The following is a 22,307-nucleotide window of genomic DNA, read 5'->3' as shown; positions in this document are numbered from 1 at the left end:
TGACAAGTTTGTGAACCATAGAGCAAGAAAGTGTGAATTTCCCACTGCTATTAGAAGAAAAAAACCTCAAAATGCATTACCTACTGATGAATAATGATATCACATATCACATAAAGGATATGGTTATTTCTGCTCTTGTTATTAAAATGTTTAGAGACATCATAAAAGATAAAAGAGAGAATGAATTGTTTATACAGCAAAAAATCACAAAATGGTTTCATATTAGAATCAACCCTTGCTTATGGAATGCACTAAAATGGATAGAAAGCTAGCTTTGAAGTTAGGAGAGGCCCATGTTTCTTTAACCATAGACTTGCAGTATGAATTATATTTTGTTTATACTAATATCAGTTTTGAGAGGTACAGTTACTTTCGAGTCAAAACAACCAGGGATCAAGTCTTGTCTCTGAACTTTATTGGCTGTGGAACCCAGAGCAAATCATTTAACATCTTGGTGTCTAGAACAAAATAACTGCAGAAGAGTTGCATATCCGCATTAACAGAGGGAATTTTCTTACCAAGAAAATTGCAAATCCAGATCCCTGCAAAAAAATGTGTCTGTATATTATGTATACACACTCACACATATATATGTATTTATACATACGTGTATGTGCATTGTATATGAATGTATGTATGCATATATACTAGTTCGTTTCCCTGAGAATATAGTAATCAATAGCTGGGGGAAGTATTAGAAAAGGGGACTGATTGATTAAAGATGAATAAATGTTCAAAAATAGTCCACAAAGTGGATAATCTACATAGTAAAAATTAAGGTTCCATTATTAGATCAAACACAAATTCCTCAACTTAGGAGTTAAAGCCCTGTAAAATCTGGCTCCAAACTATCTATCATTCCAGTCAAGCTGCATGTTATTATTCTCTGGCTTCCCTCAAGATTCAAATTTACCCCCTTGAAAAGACTTATTGATCCCCCCAGGTTAGGGATGACTGATGACCCCCCTAAAATTATTCTGAATTTACTTTGTATATTCTTCGCATATACCTATTAGAATATATGGTACTTCCTCCTAGAAGTTACTTAAGAGTAAAAATTGTTTGATTATGCTTTTTTTATGTTTAGACAGGGTCTAGGTGTGGCACATAATAGATTCTTAATAAATAGTTCATGAATTGAATTAAATAATTGAAATTAAATAGTATAGACTGCACTTTATCCCATCATTAGCCTGTAAAAATCAATGAGGACTACATGATGTAGCAGAAGAATGGCTGAGATTGACTCTATTTATCTGTGGTTTTTACTAGATTGACCAGTAAACCTTAAGCCACTAAAGTATAGTGAATGCCCAGAAATATTTTTAAAATGCCATTTTGAATGCATACCTCACAGATCTGATATAGATTCTCCCCTTCTACTATAATCTTCCTTGCCTTTGCAATTTAAGTGTATCAGGAGATAATTGACACTAATTATTTAATATTTGAATTGATTCTATACTGTTTCTCTTTATCTTTAGCACCAAGGGTCCCAGATTATACAGAACACTAACAAAGTCAGATTCTCTTGATTCGTAAGCGGGTGTTTAACTTACTATTAAGGTGCAGTTTAAGCACTGGAACATTTGATTCATTGCTGTTTTAGTTACTATTCATTATTGTTTTCATTATTGTTTAGTTTAATGCATAGAGGAACATTTTTTTATTTCCATGGGCTGAACTATACATTGGGAACTAGGTGAAAAGAAGTTTTCATTATGGCTCTTGGTGTGTAGCAAGTCATTGGCTTTCGGGGCCTCCTACTTCAACAATCAGTCAGGGCTGCAACAATAGTTATCCGGAGTGCCATCATCAATCGTTAGTCGGAACTATAGAATAAATGGTGTCTTCAGGATAAGAAGGAGTACAGATTATAAAACACAGAGAAAAGAAGGTTCCTGTGCTAGAAAAATTTACAACATACAATTTTTTTCATTCGAGACCTATGACTTCACCACTTTAAGAAACTCCTTTCACCAGTACAGGTGGCTGCTAACTTGAAAATTATAGGGCACTGAGAGGGTGAGAGACTTGCCCAGGGTCAAATAGCCAGGACATGTCAGAGACCTGACCCAGGTCTTCCTGGCTCTAAGACCACCTCTCTGTGCACCCTGCTATGCCTCCTTTTCCATTGAACATAATAGAAAAATCAAAAAGGAAGTAAACATACTTTGTTTATGTATATACCTACTGTAGCTCCTGCTGCTTAGTGGAGAGAACTCCATGAAGGAATCAAATAGGCTATGTAAGCTGGTAAACCTATGCATTCCAAATTCGATTTAATAAACATTCATTAAGAGCTTATTATATACAAGGCTCTGTGCATATATGAAGATACAAATGAAAAACATTTCCTGACCTTGAAGAATTTACATCCAATATAGAAGTATAGCATGTAAAGAGATAAATAAAATCAGGATTCAGAAAGCTAGCTGGCACAGTGGATAGAGTGCTGGGCCTGAAGTCAGGAAGTTCAAATCTGGCCTCGGACACTTACTAGCTACATGATCCTGGGCAAGTCACTTGACCCTATTTGCCTCATTTTCCTCAGCTGTAAAATGAGTTGGAGAAGGAAATAGCAAACCATTCCTGTATCTTTGCCAAGAAAATCCAAATGGGGTCACAAAGAGTCAGACACAACTGAAACAACGAAACAACAAAAGTCAGGTTAAATCAAAGAGGGAGAAAACATGAACAAATAGGGAGATCAGAAAAGGTTTTGCATAAAAATTGGCACCTGATCTAAACTTTGAAAGAAGCCAAGGAGTCTAAGCAGTGGAAGCAAAGAAAGCGTTTGCTGTAGGAATGGTGACAATCTATGCAAAGACCAGAGGGCCAGAAACAGAATTCTGAGTTCAGGGACAGGTAATAGACCAATTTGGTTAGAATGTAGAGTACACCAAGAGAAGTGATGAGAAATGAGTCAAAAAACATAAACTGAAGCCAGATTGTGAAGAGCAAATTGAGATGTTTGAATTCTATCCTAGAGGCAAAATGGGGAACAAATGAATATTTTTGAGCAAGGGACTGACATGATCAGGCCTGTGCTCTAGAAACTACAAGCAGATAGAAAGTTGGTTTTTTTCTTCAATTTTTTTAGAAACTTGTTTTTTTTTTAAAAAAAATTAATAAGGTAAAGTAACAGCAAAAATTCTTCCTATTGTCAATGATCAAATCTGAAATGTTTAATAAAGTATGCTCAATGTAGGACCATTTTTACTATATGGAAGTCAATGGCAGAAGTGACTAAAGATTGATTAATATCAGTAGTATCAGTAGTCATAGAATAATAACTGTTTTTGTTGACTTCAATTTTACTAAAACCAAAGTTACGATAATAATCAATAAGAAGCCTAATTTTGGTTAGAATATATTTAGAGCTTAATGTGCAGAGTATTTTCTCTGGTGATGCTTTTAGAAAGAACACAGAGACAACTGATACTGAACAGTAGATTATATTGAAGGGGATGTGTGACTTTTTCTTTTTAATTTCTAATGGGGGGTTAGGTTTTTTATTTGGGGGGGTGTGTGTGTTTGCATGTTAACTTTAAGTTATTGGGTTTAATTATTTTCAGAGACATCAAAAACTCTCCTATCAGCTGAAAAATTCATGTATAAAGCAGAGTGCAAACATTCCGCTAAAAAATAACTTCTAGCAATTTGCAAAATGAGAGAAAGATATAAAATGAGAGAAAGAAATACACATGTAAAGAGAGGCATAGAGATAGATAGATACATACATACATGTATACATAGATAAACAGACAGACTGCTGGTCTATATTTTTGATTTGGTTCTGTAAAGTTACTTCCCTTTTAAGTTGAAAAAAATGCAGCAAATTATCAATCTATGAGTAATATATCATTTTAATTGTCCATGTTTATGTGACCAAACTGGAAAACACAGGACTTTACACTTCTCACAACCTTTGCCTCCAAAACACATTTTAAAAGTTCATAGAGTTCTTTCTGTTCTAATGTTCTATGCGAAATTATACTATCTTCCCAGGTGGTAAAGTACTAGGACTTGTGTTTCCTACATGAATTGGAACCACAATAGAAAGACAGTTTCTTAAATCTTATGTTGATTAGTCTTGAAGTTCAGAGAGATTGAGCTTCAAATTCCACCTACAATATTTACAGCCTGTGCACCAATAGCCAGGTCGTTAAAATGCTATGAAACATTTCATCATCTATTAAACAAAGATGATAATATCTGTAATACCTCTCCATCTCACAAAACTGTTCCAAAGATGAAGATGTTAACCTTAAATTGCTACGAAAGTGTCAGTGATGATAATTATGATTTGTTTGCCATACCATCTGAAAAATTGCCAATAATAAATGTAGTTTTTATTCTAAGGATCACTTTCTACATAGAAAATGTATGCTGAGGACTTGAAGGTATGTAGAAAAAAATTTTAATAATATGTAACGTAGGTTACCTTAACCTAACCCCCTCTGGATTAAGGTGAATGTTCAAATTACAAAAGAAATGTGAGTCATAGTAATGCTATACACCAGATATAAAGATGATACATCTTATATGTCCCAAACCAGGCTTATTAAAAAAAAAACAACTTGGATACAAAATCCTGCTGGATCTTCTCTCTTCCTAATTTCTGCCAATGTTCAAAATCTTGATGTCTTTGTCTCTTCCCTCTCTAGGGAATGAATTCCAGGTATGAAGGGAGAGCCATTGAAAAGATATAGGGAGCTTCTGGTGAAAAACTCCCTTTAATAATGAAGACCTGCCCCAATTCTGACTTAAAGAATTATCTGAGGACAAATTGAAAAAAAAATGAATTGTCTAGGATCAAAGAGCCAGCATGTGATGAGGCAAGCTTTGAACGTAGGTCTTCCTGAGTCAGAGGCTGGTTACTTCAGGTTGTCTCTCAAGTACATCTTATCAGAGCAGAAATAGACATAATTCACTAGCAATGAAACTCTGAAAAGTATTTAAGTTAGAGAACATTTTAGATGCAATGTTCTGATCTTACGTTCAGTACTTTTTGATTGGTAGTTTAAGGAATATGCCCATGGATAGAAGGAAAGGTAGCTACAGCCATAAAAACCATTAGCCACTAAATACGTTAATGAAGAAAGAAATCTGGAATAGATGAAGGCAGTGAAACTCAAGTCATTTCATTTCTCTGAACTTCAGTTTCCTCATCTGCAAAATGGCGATACTAATACTTGCATTAACTACCTTACAAAATCATTGTGGAAAAAGAACTTACAAAACTGTATAATGCACTATTATGATCGCTACAAACCTTGATTAGATGGATTTCTAAAGGAGAAATGGGGTTTTGTTTCTGTTAACTTAGTGATGACTAATTAAGATTTAAATGAGTGTAAAAAATAGATTGGATGATTAGGCCTGACAGTGGGACTTCTGAGTACTACCATTAAAAATTTTGTCAAGGTGAGGATGTACATTAAGGGATTGACTAATTTGCTCCTTTTTTTTAAGAGAGTAGTTGCACATTTCTGAAAACTTGGGAAGAGCAACTGAAAAAGGTGTTATATATATGGGAGGTTTGAGTTTTACTGTATACAGTTTACAGCAGCTAAGTGGCAAAGTAGACAGAGTTCCAGGTCTGGAGTCAGGAAGACTCATCTTCCTGAGTTCAAATCCAGCCTCAGACTCTGGGCAAGTCACTTAACCCTGTTTGCCTCAGTTTCTTCATCTGTAAAATGAGTTGGAGAAGGAAATGGTGAATTGTTCCAGTATCTTTGCCAAGAAAACCCCAAATGGGGTCATGAAGAGTTAGATATATAACTGAAACGACAAAATGACAAAAATATCTCATCTATTCCAAGTCAAGGAATCAAACGTATTATTCATAATATCATAGACTTACTGCTAGAAGGCACTTTAGAGGTAATCTCCTACTTAATAGGATTTTATTTTTTTCCAATTACACGTAATGATAGTTTCCAACATTCACTTTTATAAGTTTGAGTTCCAAATTTTTCTCCCTTCCCTCCCCTACCCAGACAGCAAGCAATCTGATATGTTATACATGTACAATCATGTTAAAAAATATTTCCACACTGGTCATGTGGAAAAAAAGAAAGAAAATAACACAAGAAAGAAAAAACAAAATATAGTTTGCTTCAATCTGTATTCAGATTCCATAGTTCTTTTTCTGGATATGGATAGCATTTTCTATCATGGGCCTTTTGGAATTGTTTTGGGTAGTTGTATTGCTGAGAAGAACTAAATCGATCATAGTTGATCGTCATACAAATGTTGCTGTTACTGTGTAGAGGTAACCTCTTACCTCCTCATTTTATATATAAGAAAACTGAAGCCAGAGAGGTTATCTCTCATCCATAGTAATACAGCTATTGTCACACAGCTATAATGGCAGACTCAGAATGTGAATCTTTGCCAGATGGAATAGTTTTGCTTGCTCATTCAAAAAATTCTTACCCCTCTAATCTTTAATAACTATGGGACTATTTTTGAGAACAAAGTTGCATTTGGGTGGACCAGGACTGTGGTTGAGTTAATCCTGTATCCTTTAGTCATTGTGGTTCCAGGTTAGTCACTTGATTATGTTAAACCTCAAGAAAAGTTCTTGCCCATATTACTAATTAGGATTATCATAATTGCTATGGTTAAGTCTGCCATCTCATTTACTTACTAATCATTCCTCTTTGAAATCATAAATTTTTTCAGTATAAAATGAGAAAAACCAAAAAGATTTCAAAAACAAATGACTGGTATATACATACATACATATGTCCATACATAGCTATACACACATTCCCTGGATATTATATGGAATGACCTCTTCTCCCCTCTCTCCCTCCTCCTCCTTTCTCTTTTTATATACATATATGTAGTATAGATAGATTGATAGAGGTAAATAATGTCTTATTGTATATAATTAGTGTATAATATACATATATGTGTATCTTATGCATATATCTCTAAAATTTTATTTCAGTACAAAATAAATAAGGTACATGATATCCCAAAACTCTTAGTGCAGTTTAAAGCTTTAAACTTGTACCTTGCTTATGCACAATTGCTTTCATGTCTTCTCTATTGGAATTCAAGGTACTTGAAAACAGGGATTTTTTGTTTGTTTGTTTTTTGCTTTTCTTTGTACCCAGAGGGCTTACCACAGTACCTGATACATAGTATGTATTTCATAAATGCTTGTGGACTCTCTGACTGATAAATTCATAGGTTTGACCAAACAACAAAAAAATCAAAAATGTATTTGGTCAGTAAAAAAGAGAGAAAGGTTCAAAATTGTTTTTATTCCTTTGTCCTTTGACATAATCTCCTTGGAAGCAAGGGAAATGTACCTAGGTGATGTGGAGAGAAAGCTAAACGGAGTCAGGAGGACCTGAATTTGAATCCCATCTCAATCATTTATTAGCTACGTTACCCTGGGCAAGTCACTTAACCTCTCTCAGCCTCAGTTTCCTCATCTGTAAGAGGGGAATAATAATAGCACCAACCTCACAGGATTATTATGAGAATCAAATACGTAGTTTTCAATCTTTAAAATACAGTATAAATACTATTTCCTTTTACCTTTCTATACAGAGAGTTCTATACACAGAAGGTGCTTGGCAAAATATTGTTGGCCAACCAATCTGGAGGGAAATCCATAATGGTCTAAGCCTTTGCATCTGAGTCTGGATTATAAATCAGAGACATGCTATTGAGGCAAGACAAGCAGTAATATTGAAACCCTTCTCCCATTCTTTTTCTCCTTTTACTTAATTGTCTTCAACATTGCCATAAGTAGAGGCTGTCCTGCAAAGCCTTGAGTCAAACAGAAATAGCATAAAATCAACTTAAATTGACAAAATAAAAACATTTCTTCTCTTAACATTACTGTGTACCACCAGGAACCTCAAGTAGCAAAGGAAAATTAGATTGATGGGGTGGTATTTCTCAAGGTGTGGTGGTTAGGGTGGAGCATTAACTTTTTGTCAATACATATCATAAAGATCAATTGCTTGACCATCATCTTAAAATAATTGAATACACCTTTCCCAACATGCTGATTCCAAAACAAAATACCCCATGCCATGTCTAACAAAAATAGTTTCTGGAAGGTAACTCTGAAAGATTAGATGTGGAAATAAACCATCTTGCTGTTTTTAAGTATCTCTGAGTCATGTCAACTCAGCTGCCTGAATTGTTTTTGCATCTGTTCAGACAGGCTGCCTTTTTTGGTGGAGAGTTCTTTTGTCTTCGTGGTCATAAGAGTGTATAATTGATTAAAGTCTTTATACTGTAATTAGCAGGTAGAACTGGCTACTCCCTCCAAGATTCATTTCATCTGATTTTATTATGCCAAGGATAACAATAAAAAATGAACCTACATTGACTTTTATAGTGTCTAATTTACAGGGCAACTTGTGATTTCTTTGTTGTAGGACATCTATTAAATGCAAATGCTATTAGATTTATGGATTTCCAAATCTCAGATAGAGCAAATAATGATGACTCACTTGCTCAACTGCTCCCACTCTTGCCACTTGCATAGAACAACACTAAGATGATCACCCCATAGCAGTCATCTCTAATACTATACTTTCACTTGGTGATATTCCCTGGAATGATTTCTCTATCTAGGAACATCTAGACAATATCAGACCAGATACTATATATAAAATATTTTGCAAACCTTAAAGTGATTGTGTGAGTGCATGCTATTATCATCACTGTTGATGTTTTTCCAGGTTTTCTGACTGTCATTGTCTTAGTCAATGTCCATTAATCCTAGATGCTTTGAGAATCTGTAGAATGCAAGTTCCTTGAAAACATGGGTTGTCTCATTTTTCTTTTTGTATCCTTGGCACTTTGCACAGACCCTTTCATGTATCAGTTATTTTTAATAAGTTCTATTTGAGTTCATTGCATATTTTGATTAACTGAAGATTACTATACCTAGTTTACCAGTTTTCACAGAATCACAGAATATACCTTAGAGATTATGTAGTACATCTTCCTCATTTTAAAGATGGAAAAATTATTCATGCCTAATTTACTTTAAAGACTTATCTCACGGGGAATGGCTGAACAAGTTGTGGTCTATGAATGTAATGGAATACTATTGTGCTATAAGAAATGACAAACAGGAAGACTTCAGAGAGGCCTGGAAGGACTTATATGAACTGATGCTGAGTGAAAGGAACAGAATCAGGAGATCATTGTACACAGTAACAACCACAGTGTGTGAGGCATTTTTCTGGTAGACTTAGCCCTTCACAGTAATGCAAGTACCTAAAACATTCCCAAAGGACCTTTGAGGCAAAATGCCATCCACAACCAGAGAAAAAACTATGGAATTGGAACACAGAATGAAGCAGAATATTTTCTCTTGTGCTATGTTTTGTTTTGTTTGGGCTTTTTTCATGGTTTCTCCCATTCTTTTTAATTCTTCTATGCAACGTGACTAATATGAAAATGTTTAATAAGAATGTATATGTAGAACTCATATAAGATTGCATGCTATCTTGGGGAGGGAGGGAAGAGAGAGATGGAGAAAAGACTTATGGAAGTGATTATACAAAACTGAAAACAAATAAATTAATAAAAAAGACATCTCAGAGATAGGTAACATAAGAACCACTACAAAGGCTTTAATAAAAGAATCAAAAAAATCAAATGATCTTAAAATACTAACACTACTTAACATTTTACATTTTTTAGTTCTTATGAAATCTATCACCTTCCTGTGATATTGAAAATTCAAGTTATTTGAATTTTCTCATTGTTTGGATTTTACATCAATAAAATATTGGTTTTATTATGTTTATATGTATATATGGCCTCAGCATTGATTGATGATGGTCTGTTGACAACATTATGGAAGTGTTCAGCCCATCTCTCTAGGATCATGTCTTTATCACTAATGAATGTGGCTCCATCAGTACTGAGTAGTTGTGATGCACCATAAGCTTTTGGTCCATAAATAGCTTTCAGGGAATCATAAAAGTACTTCGGATTGTTACTATCAGCATAATACTGAATTTCATCTGCCTTCTTACTGAGCCAGGAATCCTGCATCTCTCTAAGCTTTGCTTGTACTTTTCTTTTGATGGAATTAAATGCTTCCTTCTTAGAGGTGGATGAACTATCCTGCTGGTAAATCCTGTGGAGTTCATGGTTTTCATTTAGCAGCTTCTGAATTTCCTCATCATTTTTATCAAACCAGTCTTGGTGTTTCTGAGTGTTCTGACCCAGATGAGCAAATGCAGTGCTGTACACCAAATCTCTGAGAGCTGCCCATTCCTTTTCTGCTCCATTGTTGCCAACTATATGTTGGCTCAACTTTCCCTCCAAGTCAGCAACAAACTGTTCACGCTCAGAGAAGAGCTCTAATTTGTTGACATTAATTCTGGTAGTCATTTTACCTTGGGAGCAGCACTTTTGATGAATGTGAAGATTTAGCTTGGAAAGGAGTAATCTATGATCAGTCTAGCACTCTGCATCACACATTGCCTTTGTCACTCTCATATCTTGTCTGTCTCTTCTCCTTACAATCACATAATCTATTAGATGCCAGTGTTTGCTGTGAGGGTGCATCCATGAAGTTTCATTGAGTTTAGGTCCCTCCTTAGCTGAACTTCTAACTGAAGAAGAGTTTTTGAGGGCCATTAGGCTACTTTCATGTAGTAAAGCACCTGGTGCTGATTCTATTCCAGCTGAGATTTACAAGGTAGGGGGACCATTGCTCATACAAAAGTTGACTGAAATTTTCCAGGTTATATGGCAAGAGGAGGTTATCAGGTTATGCCTCCATTGTCCATCTCTATAAGGGTAAAGGGACTAGATTGTCCTGTGACAATCACAAGGGCATCTCTCTCTTAGTGATTGCTGGGAAAATTCTTGCTAGAATCCTGCTTAATAGGCTGATCCTTCACCTGGAAGATGGGCATATACCTGAAAGCCATTGTGTTGAACTCATTGTTATATGCTTGTGAAACATGGACAGTCTACCAGTACCATGCCAAGAAACTGAACCGCTTCCATTTGAAGCATCTTGGGAAGATTCTGAGGATCATCTGGCAGGATAAGGTATCAGACAATGAAGTCCTTGCTCAAGCTGAACTGCCAAGTACTCAAACCATACTTCAGAGAATGCAACTCCAATGGGCTGGCCATATTGTTTGAATGGAGATGAAAAATAAAGAACTTAAAATATTCATATGGAGGCATAAGGAATGGCTTGTGCAGATACATGGAGATATGGGATGTAGTTTCAAATTTGTGGAATGGCTATTAGTAGCTGGAAGTTACAGCATATAAAGGAGAATAATGTGAAATAAGGCTAGAAAGCCTTAAAAACCAGTCTGGGGAGCTTGTTAGTCAGACTCTCAAAAAATTTGTATTAAATACTTACTATGTGCCAGGTACCGGGTAAAGCGTTGAGAATACCAAAAAAAGCAACAAAATTCTCCCTGATTTTTAGGATCTCATATTCTGATGAAGGAAACAACATGGAAATAGAGTCTCTTTTTGTGCAGTTATGAGGAAGCTTAGCACAGCCATACAATTAAGTCTAAGGCAGTTGGTACCACGTTCCCTTTTGACATTTGTGTGGTCCATCTCTCTGTAGGAAACACTCAGTCAGAATGCTAGAAAAATTATCTTTATCTGGAAACAAGACCTTTTATCAGACAGCAAATAAACAAGGTTTAAAAAGAGCAGGACACCACTGAGGGTCACAAAGCTGATTTAGCCAGGCAGTGATGAGGAAAAGGACAGAGAGGGTAAGTTCCCCAGTCCTACAACATCGCAAGTAGGTACAGTCAGGCAAACAGCAAATTCTATGCAAGTAGATCACTCCTTAAGTGGTCAGTTAAAGAGATGAAGCTCCAAACATTCATGATTACACTGAATTTGGGTAGCAGCACCCTTCATTGTTATCAGCTTACTATTGGTGAATATCTGGCCCAAGCCTCATTATTTTATCAAAGACAGCAAAAGTTCCCTGGCTTCTCCCTCCTACAGTCCTTCAGGGTAGGAAAAATCATGCTTCGCACCAACTGCCTCACTGACAAGAGGTTACATAACTGCAAGAAATGGTCTCATATTTACAAGATATATGCAGACTACATGACAGATAATCTCAGAAGGAGATTAGTGAGAGTGGGAGGAGAACAAGAAAAATCTTCTCAATAAGACTCAGCAGAATCCTAAAGGAAACCAGGAAAGCTAAGGGGCAGAGGGAAGACAAGGGGTTTTGCTAGTGGGCTGTGGAATGTCATATGTAAAAAACCCCAAGAAGACTAGAAAGGCAGGATCTCCAACCTAGGAGGAAAAGAAAGTATAAGAATTTTGGAAAAATAGGAAGGGGTTAGGTTGAAAAAAGCTTTAAGTGCCAAATGGGGATTTTTATATTTACTTCTGAAGAGATGTCACTGGATTATATTGAGTGGGGGTAGAGTGGAGGGATCAGGGAGATACGAGACCAGATATGCACTTAAGGAAAATTACTTTGGCAACTAAGCTGAGGATGGATTGGAGGAGGGAGAGACTTGAATCAGGGAGACCAATTAGAAGGCTATTTCAGTACTCCAGGTAAGAGGTGATATGGGTCTGTACTAGAAGAGTGGCTGAATAGAGAATGGGGTGTATAGAAGAGATGTTGTGAAGGCAAAAATGATAAGATCTGACAACAGACAGTATGTAAAAGTGAGAAGCTGAAGATAACACCAAGGTTGTGAGTCTGGGCCACTAGAAAGATAATGATACCCTCAACAGTAAGAGAATGGTTTGGAAGAGGGGAGAGTTTGGATGGAGTTCTGTTTTAGACGTCGAATTTGAGATGCCTATAGGATATCAAGTTTGAGATGTTTGAAAGACATTTGGTAATTCAGGACTGGAACTCAGGAAAGAAAATAGGTCTGAATACATAAAAATAATAGGGAACAACTGAAAACTGTTGAGCAGAGGAATGACGTAGACCTGTGCCTTAGAATTGAGACGGCACAAAGTAAACGCAGGATGCTCAAATTTGAGATATCCATCCCAAATATTCAAATGGAATATCTGTGTTCAACCTGTGGTAGAGCATTCCGAGCTCATATTGGGCTGATCAGCCAGTCAGACATACTGAAATTCCACTTTACAATGGTGATGTCATTTTGGTCCTCTTCAAAGATGAAGGACAACAACCAACCATGTATATATAAACTACATAATGTTTAGAACTTTCTAGGATATAATTCAGTACATACTATGTTCTTAAAAGCCCACCATCACATGCTTGAAATTCCATTAGAACCTGAAGGATGAATGAATGAAATTGTGATCTCATTAACAAGGATTGGTACTTCCTCCACCAGTGCACATCACAAGTCATTCATCCTCTTTCATACTATGTGATACTTTCCCACTTCTTTCTTTAAATCCTACACAGAGAAAATATCTAGTGGGTTGGCAAATGTAATATTTCATGGGTACCAATGCAACATATAGATCGATAATCTGGTATTCCTCTCTCCCAACATCTCCATTTAAATATGATGGATGGTGTCTTTTTATGCAATTTAAAAGTACATCACTAACAATAAATTATGGTCTACTTCCAGCTATCACTGAGCTTTCTGTTGCACCCTCTATTTTAATTCTGAAGAGACTGTGGTGTTCTATGGTTTGCTGCTATATAGGATCACTGGGAGGATGTTAATATTAAAAGGATGTGTTTCTGCATGAGGGGGGAGACTGAGGTTATTAAAAATCACCCTGTAATTTCCCAAATGTGATCCAGTCATTTCTCTTTCTATTCACTTTTGGAAACTTTTTGTGTTCATTTGTCACGATTGACCCAACATATACTAACTAAGTAACTTAATGGGCTGCCCAACTGATTGTCATAATCTAGACAAGATGATATTTTTTTAAAGGCTAGGTCTCCCTAGCTCACTCAGGCTATATTTCTGACCTGGGTCATTTACCCCCTTTCTTAGTCAACCTAGTAGCCCCTCATGCCTAGGGGACTTACCATACTAATGCAATTTAGTGCAGACACCCAGTTGACATAGCATATGGATCAAAACTTCCAAACTCAAGATATTGCCCTGCCTTAGCTACCCTAGTAGCTAGTACTACAGGCTTGTGCAACTATGTTCAGACCAAGATCATTTTTAACCTCTGTTTTCTTGTGTGCATTGCTAGCACTCTCACTTTTAAATGGTTTTTTATTTCATTGAGGAGGCCTTATATGTCCTAGAACTTGAAGCAATCAACACAGTATCTCTACAAATAAAAGCATTTAAAGGACTGAAACATCTTTAGGAAATTTCCACATTGACTCTGCAAAGGAAATTCCATGACAGTGGCAAACACCTTTGGCAAAGATAGATAGACAGATGTAGTTTTTCAGATACATGTACACATACATCCATACAAACATGTGTATATATACACATACATATGTGTGGTGTATCTGGAAATATTAAAAAATCAGTTGAAGGAAGTTATCTCTTCAGTTTTATCTACAAAGAATTCCTATGTGATTTTGATTGATGTATAGGAGACATCTTTTTTGAGGAGAGCCTTTTTCATACTCAATAAAGAATAAATACATCAGGATCTTCCATTGACAATGATCTACAGTAAAGAATTGTCTACAAAGCCTGCATGCTATTCCCCACTTTGGAGACAGTATCAATGTGTGCCTAGACTATTCTAATATTTTATAGAACTCAGAGGGTAAATAATGATGTCTTCTTGACTACCATTTGTTATAATCATGTCTATTACCTTTTTCATTCTTCTGACATTTTGGTTTCTTTGAGATAACTTGAAAATTAATTCCAGTGTGCTTTTTAAATTATATCTCTTCAAAAATAGATTTATTCTCTATGTTTGTCTAGAGACAATTTTTCTTCCGAACTTTCTGTTCGAGTGTTATTTCCACTCTCTCATAAAACATCAGAGATTGAAGTAATAGAGTTATAATATTACAGGATAATATAATACTAGATTTAGAAATGGAAGGTATCTTAGAAATTATTGAGTTTAACTCCTCATTTTTCAGATGAGGAAACTGAGGCATAGAGAAGTTAAATGACATGCCCAACATCAGATAGGCTGTAAGAATCTAAGGTGACATATGAAACCAGGTCTTCCTGACTCCCAAGTTCTGTGCCCTTTCATAGTTCCACTATTATTCATGATGAAAATAAATGACATAAATGTTGGCTAATCTGTTCCATTTCAGATCCATTTCTTGCCCTTCCAGTTTCATTTATAAAGATAATTTAGTTGAGAGTCACACTAAGCTTTCTATAGGTATAATTTTCCATCTACTGTTTTTTAAGCACTCTTGATTATATTCTGTCATTTCTAATCACCTTCAAATAAGCTTGCATTTTAAATAGGCATTGCCCTTGGTTATCATTTTTGCTGTTATTGTTTAGTCGTTCAGTCATGTCCAACTCTTTATGACCCAATGAACTGCAGCATGCCAGACCTAGCCTTTATGGGGTTTTCTTCATAAAGATATTGGAGTGGTTTGCCATCTCCTTCTCCAGTAGATCACCTTTCTTTTGTCAGAGTGCTTCACTATGACCTGTCCATCTTGGCAATCCTGCATGGCATAGCTCTTAGTTTCACTGAGCTATGCAAGCCCCTCTGGCATAATCCATGCAGTGACCTAGGAGGGGTCCCCTAACAAGAAAATCAAGTGTTGCCTAAGGCAATTTATGCAGTCTTTTCAATCCTTTATTGTGGTAACTGCTTTGCAATCATTAAACTTCTCAAAAATGCTAATATTAAGAGGTGATAAGTGGCAATATCTTTATTTTTATACATCACCCATTTTTCAGAGTCAACAGCTTGTTTAAGTAGGTTAAATTGGATCACATAATCTGGTAATTGCATATACTCTGCTATCTTCTTCCTTTCTTTAATTAGACATTAGTTTTGAACTTTGCTTTAATCTGCTCATGGTGTGTAGAGAGCTGATTATGTAATTTTTCCATACCAGTAATGAGTAATTTCTTACCTTTTAAGGTTTGGACAATTTTATTTGTTGTTGCTTGAAGTATACCAAGTCTAGTTTCTATAGATTCCTTGAAGAAAGTATTCATTATATACAGACATAAAGCTTTGGAGTAATCAATTATTCTTTTATTTTCAATCAATCAGTAAGCATTTATAAGTGCCAATTATGTGCCAGGAAATGTACAGAGAATAAGAAGAAAAGATAGTCCCCGCTCTCAAGGAGCTCACAGTTTAATAAGGGAGCCAGACTAAAAATAGTTATGGACAAACAAAATATTTACAAGATAAATTGGAGATAAACAGGGTTTCTTCATTTCTTAATTGTGAATTTCATATTTTCCTTTTTTTTTTTTGACTGACCTCAACATTACATTATCACTGAGTGTCAATGAATATATGTCTGTTTGGCTTAATATTTTTTGTCAAGTTCTTCATCAAACTTCTCAGCTTCTTCATCTGCAACAGATGCTAGCATAAAATAAACTACACTAATTTCACTACAACCCAAGATAAACAAGTTTCCCATAAGATGATATTTTTTGTTAAGTTCCACCAACTCTTTTAACCACTTTTTGGAGGAAAATTTATGAACTTTTCTGTCATTTAGTTATAATATCTTTATCTGATTTCTTGTATAGGAATAATGTCCATATAAATGTGGTTAAGTTCTTTTTGTGTGTTTATTCATCTATTCGTTCAAGTGTTTATTAGGTTCTAGGTCAGGCCCCACTTGGTCATTGTTTGGTCCCAGAGTGAATGTAAATAGCAATTGTGTCTATTTTGTCCAGAAACCTTGAGGGTGGGGGGCAGAGCCAAGATGGCTGAGTAGAAAGATGCACATACACATAGCTCCGAACCCACAACCAATAGAACGGCTACAGGGAAGTAACTCACGGCGAATTCTGCACCCAGAGGCCACGGAACATTGGAGCGAGGGAGATTTCTGTTCCGGAGAGACCTGCAAACCTCTTGCGGGGGGTCCTTCGCGCTGTGGACTGGGCACCGGGACTGGGAGCTGAGTACAGCCCTGCCACGGCCGCAGCACTGAGAGGAAAAGATCCGAGCAGGCTTCAGGGATGGGATCTCCAGCGGCCACGCGGGTCCCTCCACCGACAGAGGGACCTGCAAACCTCTCGCAAAAGGTCCATCGCGCTGCAGACGGGGAGCCCAGCCCAGACCTGCCGTGGCCACAGCACCGAGAGGTACAGATCCGAGCAGGCTTCAGGGACGGGATCTCCAGCCCTGAGGCTGGAAGCAGCATTTGAATCTCAGACCCCAAACGCTGACTGGGAGGATCAGGAGGCGAGGTGGGTGTGAGGAGAATATTCAGAGGTCAAGTCACTGGCTGGGAAAATGCCCAGAAAAGGGAAAAGAAATAAGACTATAGAAGGTTATTTTCTTGGTGAACAGGCATTTCCTCCCTTCCTTTCTGATGAGGAAGAACAATGCTTACCATTAGGCAAAGACACAGAAATCAAGGCTTCTGTGTCCCAGCCCACCCAATGGGCTCAGGCCATGGAAGAGCTCAAAAAGAATTTTGAAAATCAAGTTAGAGAGGTGGAGGAAAAGCTGGGAAGAGAAATGAGAGACATGAAGTCAAAGCATGAACAGCAAATCAGCTCCCTGCTAAAGGAGACCCAAAAAAATGTTGAAGAAAATAACACCTTGAAAACTAGGCTAACTCAATTGGCAAAAGAGGTTCAAAAAGCCAATGAGGAGAAGAATGCTTTCAAAAGCAGAATGAGCCAAATGGAAAAGGAGATTCAAAAGCTCACTGAAGAGAATAGTTCTTTCAAAATTAGAATGGCACAGATGGAGGCTAAGGACTTTATGAGAAAGCAAGAAATCACAGAACAAAGCCAGAAGAATGGAAAAATGGAAGATAATGTGAAATATCTCATTGGAAAAACAACTGACCTGGAAAATAGATCCAGGAGAGACAATTTAAAAATTATGGGACTACCTGAGAGCCATGATCAAAAAAAGAGCCTAGACATCATCTTTCATGAAATTATCAAGGAAAACTGCCCTGAGATTCTAGAACCAGAGGTCAAAATAAATATTCAAGGAATCCACAGATCACCTCCTGAAAGAGATCCAAAAGAGAAACTCCTAGGAACATTGTGGACAAATTCCAGAGTTCCCAGGTCAAGGAGAAAATATTGCAAGCAGCTAGAAAGAAACAATTCAAGTATTGTGGAAATACAATCAGGATAACACAAGATCTAGCAGCCTCTACATTAAGGGATCGAAGGGCATGGAATAGGATATTCCAGAACTCAAAGGAACTAGGACTAAACCCAAGAATCACCTACCCAGCAAAACTGAGTATAATACTTCAGGGGAAAAATTGGTCTTTCAATGAAACAGAGGACTTTCAAGCATTCTTGATGAAAAGACCAGAGCTGAAAAGAAAATTTGACTTTCAAACACAAGAATGAAGAGAAGCATGAAAAGGTGAACAGCAAAGAGAAGTCATAAGGGACTTACTAAAGTTGAACTGTTTACATTCCTACATGGAAAGACAATATTTGTAACTCTTGAAACATTTCAGTATCTGGGTACTGGGTGGGATTACACACATACACATGCACACGCGCACACATACATAGAGACAGAGTGCACAGAGTGAATTGAAGAGGATGGGATCATATCTTAAAAAAAAAATGAAATCAAGCAGTGACAGAGAAATATATTGGGAGGAGAAAGGGAGAAATGGAATGGGGCAAATTATCTCTCATAAAAGAGGCAAGCAAAAGACTCATTAGTGGAGGGATAAAGAGGGGAGGTGAGAGAAAAACATGAAGTCTACTCTCATCACATTCCACTAAAGGAAAGAATAAAATGCACACTCATTTTGGTAGGAAAACCTATCTCACAATACAGGAAAGTGGGGGATAAGGGGACAAGCAGGGTGGGGGGGATGATAGAAGGGAGGGCATGGGGAGGAGAGTGCAATTTGAGGTCGACACTCACAGGGAGGGACAGGATCAAAAGAGAGAATAGAAGTAATTTGAAGCAGGATAGGATGGAGGGAAATATAGTCAGTCTTATACAACACAACTATTATGGAAGTCATTTGCAAAACTACACAGATTTGGCCTATATTGAATTGCTTGCCTTCCAAAGGGAAGGGGTGGAGAGGGAGGGAGGTAAAGAAGTTGGAACTCAAAGTGTTAGGATCAACTGGTCGAGTAATATTCTTGCCACTAGGAAATAAGAAATACAAGTAAAGGGGTATAGAAAGCTATCTGGCCCTACAGGACAAAAGAGAAGATGGAGACAAGGGCAGAGACGGATGATAGAAGAGAGAGCAGACTGGTCATACAGGCAATTAGAATGCTTGGTGTTTGGGGGGGAGGGGAGAAAAGGGGAGAAAATTTGTAACCCAAAATTTTGTGAAAATGAATGTTAAAAGTTAAATAAATAAATTTAATTAAAAAAAAGAAAAGAAAAAAAAGAAACCTTGAGGGTACCCCCAAAATTGATTTTTTTGACTAGGAAAAAAAGAGGACATTCTCTGCCTCACTTCTTACTTAGTCTTATTCACTGATTGGGTGTTGCCTCAGTCAAACTGAGACCTGAGAAAGAACTTAGCTTAAAAAGGCCAAGGTCTTTCCCTTCATCCAGGGCCATTTCCAATAGTCCTGATATATATCTTGCTGATGGACCCAGATGGCTCTGAAGGAGAAAGTGAGGCAGATGATTTTGCATACCCCTCCCTCACTTAAATCCAGTTCACTTGCAAGTCATGGCATCACCTTCCTGATGTCATGGTTCTCTTCAAGCACAAAGGACAAACAACAACAATATTATGTACCAGCTGTAGACCAGGAAATGTTCTGGGCACTGGAAAAAAAAGGCAAAAACCAGTCTCTCTCCTTTGGTAGCATACATTCTATTGGAGGAAAACAAAAGGTACACCTATATGCGAATACAAAATATATACAAAATAAAATCACAGCAATAAAATAAAAAGAAATTTAAGGGGAGAACAGTAGCCACACATAAAAGATGGTGTTAAATCTGGGAGAGACTAAAGGTATATCTTATTTTTAAAATGGTACAAAGACATGAGATTGAATATCTTGTATCAGGAATACCAAGCAAGTTTCTAGGCCTGGAAATAAAATAAAGAATACATGAAGGAAAGTAATATGTACTAAAACCTGGAAAGGAAGGCACAAGTAAGTATGTGATGGACTAGAATCCAGAGGAGCAACATTATCTCTTTGGTCAATAGGCAAAGAGGGGGAAAAAATTAATGTTTGTAAATGATCTGAAAACTTTTTTGGTGATAATTTTAGCATCCTTTTTATTCTATTATAGTTACCAGCACTGAGCAGACAGGGGCTAGAGGGGACTAACTTAGCTCAGGCTGCAAAAGTAGTAGTAGCAAGCAGCAGGGAGCAACATGTGGCCATCCCACCAGAAGCACAAGAAGAGTACCTTGGAATGGCAGCCTGTTCAAAAACAAAAGAAGAAATGCAGGAATTTGGGAGATGTATGTCTGCATATTCTCCTAACCTCCCCATTGTTTCACTCAGTCAATCTTCTGGGAATGGAGGAAGGTCATTAGGAGAATCTAATATGTTCACTTTTCTCTCTTTGAATAAAAATAAGAATACAGGAAATGGATATAGAAAAATCATCTCTCTTCATAGAATTCAATCATCGAAGATTAGATAGGACAATGAATGTTTCAATATATTATGTCCTATAGATAAAGGAGAGAAACCCCATGCAACTAAAATATAACAAAATTTTGTTGTACTATACTTATATTTTATTTCTTTTTTCATTTTTTAGATATTGATATGGATGCAGCAGAAAATCTTCTCAATATATGTAAGTTTGATTTTAACATAAAACCTAACTTCCCTAGAGACCCAAAGGAATCATGGTCTACAGTCTGAGAGTCAAGTATCATGTCATGCAGGTGTTGTCTTGAGAGACTTGTTTTTAAATCAGTATAGAAAGCTGACTATTATCCTTTCTTTAGTGTAAAACTATCTAAAGGCAAAGTATTTTTGCATTTGGACAATTTTATGCTGATATGGCATTTGAAAATGGAAAACGAAGTGGAGTGATTTTGAGTGGTAAGATGGTAGGATGGTATCAACACATCATTCCTAGCTTCTTCTGGTAATATTCAAGTCCTAAATGTTTAGAGTGATGAGCAAGCACACACACACACACGCACGCACGCACGTGCTCGCATGCACATCTAGCTAGGATGCCAAAATACCATCCTTACTCTATTCTCAGGAAATCTTTTTCACAAAGCTCCTACCTCTGGAGGAGTAGGCTATTATAAGGTCAAGGGTCTATTCCTTAGAAGATTGACTGGACAATGCTGCTTGATAAGAGTAGCAGTCAAACTTCAAAGTCAGGGGACGCAGATCCAGCAGCTTAGACCACCCTTCAGTAACCACTAAATCATCCTCTAATCCAGGAGCCAGAGAAGATGCTAGGTTTGTACTTCTTTAGGCAGTGGAAGAACTAGTGCATAGCATTGGTTGCTGAGCCCTGTCAGGCATATCTAAAAGATGAAGGATAAAGATAGAGGTACTCCAAGAATAGGGAAGGGAAGATGGGATCCTGATTTGTTAAAAAGGGAAGAGAACAGAGTCTTTCAGCTGTAGATTGGTGAGCTTGGCTTCAATGATTAAGAAGATTCTAGAATGTTAAAAATATAGTTAATAAACTTCTAGAAAAAGAAGCAATGATTTGAGTCATCATGGCTTACACAAGAACAAGTTATGACAGAATAACTTTATTTCTATTTTTTGACAGGGTTACTAAATTGGAAGATCAGAAGAATGCTATACTTTATAGATTACCTAGATCTTACCATTTCAAGAAGTATCTTAAATTATTCTTGCACAAAAGATGAAAAAATGTGGATTAGAAAGTAGTAAAGATAAATGGATTTGGAACTGGTTTTATGGCTAGACTTCAGAGTAGTTATTAACAGTTCAATGCCCACTTTGTAGCAGGTCTCCAATGGAATACCACAGGAATCTATGTTTGGCCCTGGACTTGCAATATTTTAATACAATGGTATAATATTTCAATATAATGGTATAAATGGCATGCTCATCAAATCTGAACATGACACAAAGCTGAGATGGGTAACTAATACACTGGATAATATAGTAAGTATCCAAAAAGATCTTGACAGGCCAGAGAGCAGAGTTTAATATAATAAATTAAATTCAATAGGAATAAATATAAAGTTTTATATGTGGGTCCAAAAATATAAGATGGGAAAAGCATAATCCAACAGGGTTTTTCTGAAAAAA

At 36.7% G+C, this 22,307-nt stretch overlaps 1 protein-coding gene across 1 annotated transcript in view; it reads left to right on the top strand.

Moving 5' to 3' along the window:
* The window catches only part of LOC140511722 (transmembrane protease serine 11C-like), a 125,824-nt gene that overhangs the window by 58,019 nt on the left and 45,498 nt on the right, over positions 1–22,307 (top strand). Inside the window, exon 5 of the mRNA XM_072620889.1 lies at positions 20,812–20,850. Coding sequence (XP_072476990.1) covers positions 20,812–20,850 — 39 coding nt within the window. The remainder of the gene's footprint in view (positions 1–20,811; positions 20,851–22,307) is intronic.

The sequence above is a fragment of the Notamacropus eugenii genome, chromosome 6 (assembly GCF_028372415.1).
Source record: "Notamacropus eugenii isolate mMacEug1 chromosome 6, mMacEug1.pri_v2, whole genome shotgun sequence".
NCBI lineage: Eukaryota > Metazoa > Chordata > Mammalia > Diprotodontia > Macropodidae > Notamacropus > Notamacropus eugenii.
Note: the sequence above shows the minus strand (reverse complement) of the source record. Positions and strands in the feature narration are given on the sequence as shown.